This window comes from Ailuropoda melanoleuca, chromosome 5 (genome assembly GCF_002007445.2).
Source record: "Ailuropoda melanoleuca isolate Jingjing chromosome 5, ASM200744v2, whole genome shotgun sequence".
Classification (NCBI taxonomy): Eukaryota; Metazoa; Chordata; class Mammalia; order Carnivora; family Ursidae; genus Ailuropoda; species Ailuropoda melanoleuca.
In genome coordinates this window covers 2,235,695-2,245,646 of record NC_048222.1, presented here as the reverse complement: position 1 = coordinate 2,245,646, position 9,952 = coordinate 2,235,695, and the positions used below count along the sequence as shown (strand labels likewise).

General features: G+C 42.8%; 1 protein-coding gene and 1 non-coding gene across 2 annotated transcripts; both read right to left on the bottom strand.

The window, feature by feature from the left end:
• Positions 1 to 752: 752 nt before the first annotated feature.
• LOC100480024 (histone H3.1) lies at positions 753 to 1,261 on the bottom strand. Its single transcript, XM_019809264.2, has one exon. The coding sequence runs from the start codon at positions 1,202 to 1,204 to the stop codon at positions 794 to 796; it is 411 nt and encodes a 136-aa protein (XP_019664823.1). The 5' UTR covers positions 1,205 to 1,261; the 3' UTR covers positions 753 to 793.
• Positions 1,262 to 2,130: 869 nt separating this feature from the next.
• LOC100480280 lies at positions 2,131 to 2,617 on the bottom strand. Its single transcript, XR_004625241.1, has one exon. It is a non-coding gene; the product is annotated as a histone H2A type 1-B (transcript).
• Positions 2,618 to 9,952: the final 7,335 nt, after the last annotated feature.

Here is a 9,952-nt window from a genome sequence, read left to right as displayed (position 1 = left end):
CCTTCCAGTTCTGAATCCCAACTCCAGAGAGCAAAATTAACAAAAGAACAATAGTTACAACTCCTGAGCTTGAATAGAAATTACAGCCAAGAATCGTGGAAAACTTGTGGCATAGCCCTAGAATAAAGCAATGCAACCAATCACAAGCAGGGGCACAAATAAAAGATAACACATATAAGCAATAAAGGGTCTTGATAAATTATGCTTGATCAACTGATCAATTATAAAGAATGGGTAGGTAGCTATAAAGAAATATGCAAGCAGTTGGAGCCTTACCTCAGTTGAAATTTCAGGTTATCTTAAAAATTAACCAAAAAGATGTAGAAATGTTATGAGAAAATTACATTGGGATGAGGAATTTTATGAGACCGGAAATGTGTAGTCATTACTGCAACTTTGATTCCTAATCACAGATGAATAGGCTAGGCTAGATTGTATTCTTAGAGGTGAGATTACGGACCTCAACTGTATAAAATGCGAGGATCGTAGCATGAGCCAGTTAAAAGTGGACAGTTCACGGTCCCTGCTGTTTAAAATGGCTAGTTACGGTCAGGGTACACAAACTTACCTGGGGAAATTCCCAGTCAAGTGTACTATTTTGCCGGTTCCTTTGTCAGTCTTGATCACGACACCAGCTGGATGCCAACGATTGAGTTACCGCAGGTGTCCAGAAACGTTTAGAAAGGTTAGGGTCACAGATGAGAGCACCGAAACGATCACAGCCACTTTTATGGAACTAATTGGGTGGCTCTGAAAAGAGCCTTTGGGTTTAAAGTTGGCGCTCCCTAAAAACTTACGCCCTCTCCCCGCGGATGCGGCGCGCCAGCTGGATGTCCTTGGGCATGATGGTGACGCGCTTGGCGTGGATGGCGCACAGGTTGGTGTCCTCGAAGAGCCCCACCAGGTAGGCCTCGCACGCCTCCTGCAGCGCCATCACGGCCGAGCTCTGGAAGCGCAGGTCGGTCTTGAAGTCCTGCGCGATCTCGCGCACCAGCCGCTGGAACGGCAGCTTGCGGATCAGCAGCTCGGTGGACTTCTGGTAGCGCCGGATCTCGCGCAGGGCCACCGTGCCGGGCCGGTAGCGGTGCGGCTTCTTGACGCCGCCGGTGGCCGGCGCGCTCTTGCGGGCCGCCTTGGTGGCCAGCTGCTTGCGCGGGGCCTTGCCGCCGGTCGACTTGCGCGCTGTCTGCTTCGTGCGAGCCATTTCTAAAGCGGACAGGGAGTGTCTTCACCGAAGCCGGTAAAAGGCATACAGCCCTCCTTCTTTTATACAGCCAGACCAACAACCATTGGGCCCAGGAATATTCAAAAGTTCCCGCGCCCTCCGCGGATTGGCCCAGCTTCGTGAGCGGTGCCCGGATTAAGAGTTGCTTTCAGGTTGGTGAATGAGTCCTAAACCCTGCCCCTCACTGTAGCTACTCTGACTCAGTCATTTATTTACCCTTTCCTTTCTTATCTCCGCTGTGGACAAAATCTTGCACCGAGAACTTCAAATATTTTGAAATGTAAAGTAATCACGCAAAGCAACATAGGAATTTCCAACGAATCTTTTTTTAAAAGAGAAACTGTCAAGTTAATTTGCAGGTGCCTAGGGAAATATACAAATGGGCTCCATCTAAAATGAAATTCAAAATTTTCTTGGGTGTGGCACAAATATTGTGGAGAATTAGGAAAATGGTCTTTATTCACAAGCATGAATTATCAAGGACCTGTGACTTATTCTCAATTGCTTCAGCAAATGTGCAACGTTTTCATCAACTTGGATCTAGACGGAGAATGCGGGTATTCAACATCTTTAACAGAAAATACTGAAGAATTTAAGATCCCAGCGCCTTTCACTATTTTCATTTTCCGAAATGTGAAGATACTATACGTGCGATTAACTTTAAACTTCATCTGTAGAATAGAGCCCTTCCTGCTTAACTAGAAACTGACCCACCGAATATGGCCAAATAAGGTCAATACTGCTATCCACTCACCTAAATCCACATATGGATTTTGCCTCAAAGCGAATGTTACGATTTTTTTTTATGGGGGCGGGGAAAAGCTTTCGGGGGGTCGTGACATTTCACCTTGTTTTTAAGCGCTATAGTTCAAAGCAGGACAGCTCTTTCAATAGAGAAAGTGGGTGGCTCTTAAAAGAGCCTTTTTAAGTTGGTAGGTTAACTCTTCATTAGGAAAAACCCATTTCAAGGAAAGGTCGGCATTTTACTTCCCCTTGGCCTTGTGGTGGCTCTCCGTCTTTTTGGGCAGCAACACGGCCTGGATGTTGGGCAGGACGCCACCCTGCGCGATGGTCACGCGGCCCAGCAGCTTGTTGAGCTCCTCGTCGTTGCGGATGGCCAGCTGCAGGTGGCGCGGGATGATGCGCGTCTTCTTGTTGTCGCGGGCCGCGTTGCCCGCCAGCTCCAGGATCTCGGCCGTCAGGTACTCCAGCACGGCCGCCAGGTACACGGGCGCGCCGGCCCCGACCCGCTCCGAATAGTTGCCTTTGCGCAGCAAGGCGGTGCACACGGCCCACCGGGAACTGGAGACCCGCCCGCGAGGAGCGCGTCTTGGCCTTGGCGCGAGCCTTGCCGCCCTGCTTGCCGCGACCGGACATGACTAACAAAGTAGAAAGCAAACGCCTTCAAAAGAAAACGCGAGCAGTATAGAGCAAGAGGGACCGCAGGAGAAGTATTTATACTAACAGGAGGTAGGCTGTTTTCAAGTCTCCCATTGGCTGTTTTCAAATAACCAATGGAATATCAGAATCAGCATCCCTCATTTGCATACACGTCCTCCATCTAGCGGGAGGTTTTTGAATGCTCCTGCGTAATCCGGTATGAAGAGCTTTTATTTTACTACTAGTAACTGAAGCAATTTGGTTCTTTCAATAATACTATTTCAAAATGCAATCAGAAGCAGAAGTGATTGTCCTCATGCTCTGTCTTTTGGCTGTTTGTCTTTTTCCAGGATGGTGTCTGATTGTGGAAAGGAATAAACAGAAAAGTTGCTAAATAAATAACATTTAAAAAGTCTATCTATGTCATCAGTTGCTTTAACGCTTTGAACCTCACAACAGAAAAGAAAGAAAGGAACAAAATAATTCTTCGGGGGCACCTGGGTGGCTCAGTTGGTTAAGCATGGGACTCTTTTAGGCTCTGGTCCTGATCTCAGGGTTGTGGGACTGAGCCCCAGGGAGCCCCACCCTGGGCCTCTGCTCTTAGGTCTGAGTCCTCTTAAGATTCTCTCTGCACCTGCCCTCCCCACCCCTCGCTTACTTGCGTTAAATAAATAAATAAATAAATAAATAAATAAATCTTTTTAAAAAATTTCTTTGTCAGAGCCCAAGTCTTAAAATATCTGAACAATGAAAACTGAGGCAAGAACTGGACCATCCAGCCCTTGACCTAGGACAGCAAGTTTTCTGCCTCAGTCTTTATCTTACATATGAGGCCTGATGGGACCACCCTCAAGGTATATAGAGTACTGTTCACTTTAGAGACTGAAAAACTTAGAGACAGATTGTCTGTTTGGTTGACCCGGTGCAGGCTCATGCTGAGTTAGTTCAGGAGAGCAAGGACTCCAAACTCCTGACTGGAAAAGTCATCATTCCCAGCACCATTCCCCATTGTCCTGCCTTCTCTGTTTTCTCATTTGGTACAACACAAAGGGTTCTAGTTGGTTCAGGAAATTCCGTCATCAAGAGAGACTGCCAGGAGAAATGTTGCTGTTTTTCCTTTTACAGTCCATGAGATAGAACTGGATGGGCCCCAGATAGAGGTGAATATTATTTCAGGAATTTTTGCAGGCTCAAGCCTAAAGGTCTCCTGATTCCCAAACAGGATGGTAAAAGGAACAAGAGCCTATGTGTGAGAAAATCTACTCATAAGCCAACTGTGTCAGAGAACCATCCTTCGACCCAGGGAACCTGGCAGGAGAGTAAAGATGCTCTTCTTCTGTTTCTTTTTTGCCTTCTCTTAAGTCTTCTGACTCTTCTGTCTTCTTCTCTTAACCATATTCAACTTCCTGGGGTGCCTGGGTGGCTCAGTGGTTAAGCGTCTGCCTTTGGCTCAGGGCGTGATCCCAGCATTCCGGGATCGAGCCCCACATCGGGCTCCTCCGCTGGGAGCCTGCTTCTTCCTCTCCCACTCCCCCTGCTTGTGTTCCCTCTCTCGCTGGCTGTCTCTCTGTCACATAAATAAATAAAATTTTTTTTAAAAAAATATGAGAATAAAAGTAGTTGTCCCCAGTAACACCTTTCTGTCAGAAGCAGGACACTTTGACGCATATGGGTTTGTATAAGCAGTGAAAGAAAGTAAATAACTGTTCTTTGCTCAATAGAAATAAAAACAGTGTAATGTCACTTGAACAACATTTGCGAAAAACTAACTGGCCTTGAGGTTATTGTTGAAGTTGTCCAGAACATGCCCCCCCCCCCAAATATACTAGTTGGCATATTGACTAGTTTGAATTAAAAGAACTTGCAAAAGAACAGCTGCGAGGACAATCTCATTTTCTACGTTTTTTTCCTTAAAAGCAGGAGTTGAAACTCCCATGCAAAAGCTGTCCTTCCTATACCAGAAAGAAAGTGATTCTTCTCACCATGGACTGGAAGTTAAGGCCAAGAGAAATCTGTGCAAACATTGTTAAACTAACCCTTATCTTCCTAGTCTCTTCACCCAATTAACTATCCTTGCCCCAGCCCCTTTGCCTGTCATGTTGTCATAATTTACTGTTCTTTGTCCAACACAGTATATAAGCATTAAATTCTAACTGCTTCTTTAGATCTTCATTTTTCTTTCTAAAACTCCCATGTGCATGTAGAGAAAAAGTAATAATTAAAACTTGTATGCTTTTTTCCCATTAATCTATGTCAGTTGAATTCTTTTTTTTTTTTTTTTAAGATTTTTTATTTATTTATTAGAGATGGAGACAGCCAGCAAGAGGGGGAACACAAGCAGGGGGAGTGGGAGAGGAAGAAGCAGGCTCATAGCTGAGGAGCCTGACGTGGGGCTCGATCCCATAACGCCAGGATCACGCCCTGAGCCGAAGGCAGACGCTTAACCGCTGTGCCACCCAGGCGCCCCAATGTCAATTGAATTCTTAGACACAGTTGGAGACCTTGTGAGTGTAGAGAGCAGTTGTTCCTCCCTAATAGGAGCATTTGGAAGAGTCTGGGTTTGAGTACGTTCATCTGAACACTGCAAGAGTTACAATTATAAATGCTTTTAACTCATTAATTTATTCTTCATTTATTATTTATTATTTATTTTTTTTTAATAGTTTCCAAACCCAAAGTGGGACTTGAACTCTCAACCCTGAGATCAAGAGTTGCATGCTCAACTGACTGAGTCAGCCAGGAGCCCCTGTTATTTACCTTTAACACATTATCGAACACTGGTTAAAAACAGGAGACAAAAGAATCCCGCATTTTAAAATAAAAGTTAACAATAAGAACACATCTTGAAAGGCAGCTGGAGTTGATTTGACCTAGATCTGTACATCCTATTCATCTGACAAAAATTTTTAAAGATTTTATTTATTTATAAGAAAGAGGGAGCCAGCATAAGCGGGGGAAGAGGGCGGGGAGGAAGGACAAGCAGACTCCACAAGGAGCAAGGAGCCCAACGTGGGGCTCAATCCCAGGACCCCGAGATCATGACCTGAGCCGAAACCAGGAGCTGGATGCTCAACCAACCGAGTCACACAGGCGCCCCTCGCCTGACAGAATTCTAATAAAGTCAGTTATTCAAAAAGTTACTTCAAAAACCACTTTAAAAAAAACCAGTTACTTCAAAAGCCACTTTAAAAAAAAAATGATCATATCCAATTTTGTTTCTTATCTATTATCTATTAAGTATAAATGTCTATTTAATTACCAGGATGTGTTCTTTGTGGCAATATGTTTGAAAATAGTAGCTGGAAACCTCTCTTACATCACATAGAAACAATGTATAAAAATTACTTCAAAAGCATAAAAACTTCTGTTTCTGGACCACAATGAAGTAAACACACTTATCTCTATTCTTTCTGCTAGGTACAGCTAGAAATCCCGGACATTACCTATAAATTAAATAATAGACTGCCAAAGGTGGAGAGAAGGCAGGTTGGCTAACTAAACTTGAGAGCTGGGGAGCAAGACAGTTCTGTGTTCTCTGGGTTTTCTTTTTACCTCATATATCCTGGATTTGGTGCTGAAGAAGTTGGCAATCTAGAAATGGCAAGGAGAGCAAATGAACAACGACAATAAAGACACAAAACAAGAAAAGCCTGATATCTCTAGCCAAAAGACCAAAGTTGACCTAGAAAGTAGAAAACGTAAGAAATAACCACTGTACTCCAGTGAAACACAGTGGAAAAAATTCTGCCTCTGCCTCCCAATCTCCCCAGGTATGAGGTTTCCATGGAGGCCACATGGGGATCCTGGACTTCACTTTGTCCTAAATGATGAGGCCCTTCTCCCCTCTCAGCATGTGGGAATCATTCAACTGGGATTTTAAAGCAGCCTTCATAAAAATACTTCAGTGAGCAATTGCAGACATACTTGAAACAAATAAAAAGCTGGAAAACCTCAGGGGAAAAAAAAAAGTTGTAAAGAAGAACCAAATTCAAATTTTAGAACTGAAAAAATACAATGACTGAAATAAAAAGCTCCACGGATGGGCTCAACAGCAGAATGGAGAAGACAGGAAAAAATCGGTGAATCTGAAGATAGAAAAATAGAAATTACCCAATTTGAACAACAGAGAGAGAATAGACTGGGGAGAAAAATCATCATCAGAGACGTGTGGGAGAATGAAGATCTAACATTCTTGTCTTTGGAGAATCAAAAGGAGAGGAGAGAAGAGTGTGGTATTGGAGAAGTATTTGAAGAAATAATGCCCACGAATTCCTAAGTTTGACAAAAGGTGTAAACCTACAGATTTCAGAAGCTACACAAACCCCCAGGTAGAGTAAACCCAAACCCGTTCTCGCCATAAAACATCATAATCAAACCTTTGCAAACTAAACACAAAACAATCTTGAAAGCAGCGAGAAAAACAAAACCTACGTAATAGGGAAAAAACCAACTCAAATGACAGCAGATTTCTCATCAGAAACTACATACCAAAAGGCAATGTCACATTTTTTAAGAGCTAAAAGTAGGGAACTGGTACTGTCACTCTGAGTTTCATGTCGTTTAGGAATTGGTGCGGAAATAAAGACATTCTCAGAGGAAGTAAAGTGGTATTTGTTGCTGGCATATCTCTCCATAGAAGAATGGCAGAAGGAAGTTCTTGAAAAAGAAAGCACATGATATAAGATTTTTGGAACATTAGGAAGGAAGAAAGATAAGAAAGAAATATGGGTAAATACAATTCTCTTGATTTCTAAATTATGTTTAGAAGCAAAATTTCTTACATTATCTGATGTGGTTCTTGATGTATATAAAGGAACTATTTCAGAAAATTGTATTACAAACAAGAAAGCGTAAAAAGATTTAAAAGGAGACAAGCTTTGTAAGGTTGAACTGGTAACATGTAGATACCACTGGACGGTGATGTTCTGTGTGTGTAGTATCTAGGGCAGCCACTAAGAAACTACCAAAGACAACAGATGAATCAGATTCAAACTCTCTCAAGAAAATATTCAAGTAGCCCACAGGAAAGCCGGAGCCAGAAAACAGAGGAATTGAACAACAGCGAGGGAAAAATTAAAAACAAAACAAAACAAAAACCTACCAGAAAACAAAAAATAAAATGGCAAAGTTAAGGCCTAACACGTATGGGAGAAAAATGTTACCTAAACCTTTTTAGAATCCTGGCTGGGTCTGATAATTCAACTGACAAAGATAAACTAGCAGGAGAAAAGCATACAAATTTTATTGGAATTTTTACATGTATTTCGAAGCCTTCCTAAAAAAATGAAGACCTAAAGAAGAGACCAGAGCAGGAAGCTTTTATACCTTTAGACAATGAAACAGATTTCTAAAGAACCAAAAAGGCGAAGGGGTTTGGACAATAGGGAGTAAATGGTGAAGAATAACAAGGTTTGTTCATGTAGTCTTCTCAGCCCTAAATTCCCTGTTCCTGATAATGGTTTTCTAATCCTGCCTTTAGGTAAGAGGGGTGAGGGAGAGGAGGCCAAAGTAACCCCACTTTGCTGTTTTCCCAGACATCTCTAGCTTAATATATTCAGTATATCAAAGGGCCATCTTTTGGGGTAGTATGTCCTGAACCCCATCAATATCAATAATTGCATTAAGTGTATACGGTCTAAATACATCCATTCAATAATAGAGATCGGCTGAGGGGATAAAAGTCCCTGCTCCAAATGTGGAAGGGGAGGAAAAATAACTTTCCCTCTACCCTTCTGGATTGTGAGCTGCGACTACCCCGTAATACAAGACAGATTAACCGGAGAAAACAGGGCTTTTTGAAAAAACAATAAAACAGAAGTTTAATAACATGTGTACTTCCTGTATACAAGGGGGAGACCCAGGAAATACTGAGTAACGCCCCAAACGGCCCAAGCCACCACCTTAAATACCATCTCCAGCTAAAGGCAAAAAATGTTTGGGATGGAGGGTGGGGACGCCAGTTTTGGGAGGTTACTAGGCAAACCACAGTAAACAAGGCTATGGTTGTTAGGCAGATTTGTCTTCGCCTTCTCCAATGTGTTCCTACAGTTTTAATCATCCTTCCTTTCCTGGCACAGACAAGGAAACACTCTTACAAATGCAGATTTCCCTTGTAAATGTAAATTTCTCTTACAAAAGGCTAACTCCTACTAGGTTTTCAAAGCTTATTTAATGTCTGCTATTTAAAAAAAAAAAAATCAGTTTAGGTAATCTTTATGCCAAAGAGGAATATTTTAGGGTGGCAAATAATGTTCCCTTTCAGTGTCTACAGGAACTCACTTCCAATGTAACTATATACACAAGTTGAAATTACAGGGTAGAGGAAGAGAAACCGTGCAAATACCAACAAAAGGAATCAGGGGTGCCTGTATTAATATCAGGTAAGTAAACCGGAGCAAAGAAAATTACCAAAGATAGAAAAGGACATTACAGAATGATAAAATGGTCAAACTAAAAAGAAAACCAAGCAATTCTTTTTTTTTTTTAAGAGTTTATTTATTTACTTGACAGAGAGAGGGAGAGAGCCCAAGCAGGAGGAGTGGCAGGCAGAGGGAGAAGCAACTTACCCACTGAGCAGGGAGCCTAATGCGGGGCTCCATCCCAGGACTCTGGGATCGTGACCTGGGCTGAAGGCAGATGCTTAACCGACTGAGCCACCCAGGCACCCCAAACCAAGCAATTCTAACTGTGTAAGCACCAAATAACAGCCTTACAAAATATGTGAGGCAAAAACTGGTAGAACTGCAAGGAGTGATCGGCAAATCCACAATTACAGGTAGACAGGTCAACACCCCTCTCTCAACAATTGATAGGACAGCTATACAAAAAGTTAGCAAATATACGGAACTCAACATGTGACTTGTTTTCATCCGTAAACCAGCAATGGTAGTGTAGAGGTGGGAAAATGTTCCCTTCTTCCCTTCTAGGTTCTTTGGCTGGTTTAATAATTACATTTCAACACAGGGCAGACTAACAGGAGAAAAGCAAATATAATTTCTTATGTCTGGGAGCCCCACAAAGACATGAGACTCAAAGGCAGTGAGGCAATTGGGGCTTGTATGCCATCCTGAGCTAAGGAATAGGGTAGGGACCTGGGGCTTCAAAGGAGAAGTTGGCAATTCACAGGAAGGTAAGAGTAGATGTTTGGTTAATCAGATGTTTGCCCGGCCTTGCAGTAAGTCTTTCAGATTAAAAAAAAAAAAAAAAAAAGTTATCACTGACAATTGCTCTCTTTCTGTACTGTTAGTTACGCAGCTAAGTGAGGCTCTAATGAGATGCCCGGAGATCAGCAAGGAGGAGGCCACGGCCGGCTGTGGGGAAGGTCGGTGGCCTGTCCTGGCCACATCC

What these genes read in the sequence shown, in the direction of transcription:
- LOC100480024 (XM_019809264.2), bottom strand. Translation starts at nt 1,204, where the DNA reads ATGGCTCGCACGAAGCAGACAGCGCGCAAGTCGACCGGCGGCAAGGCC.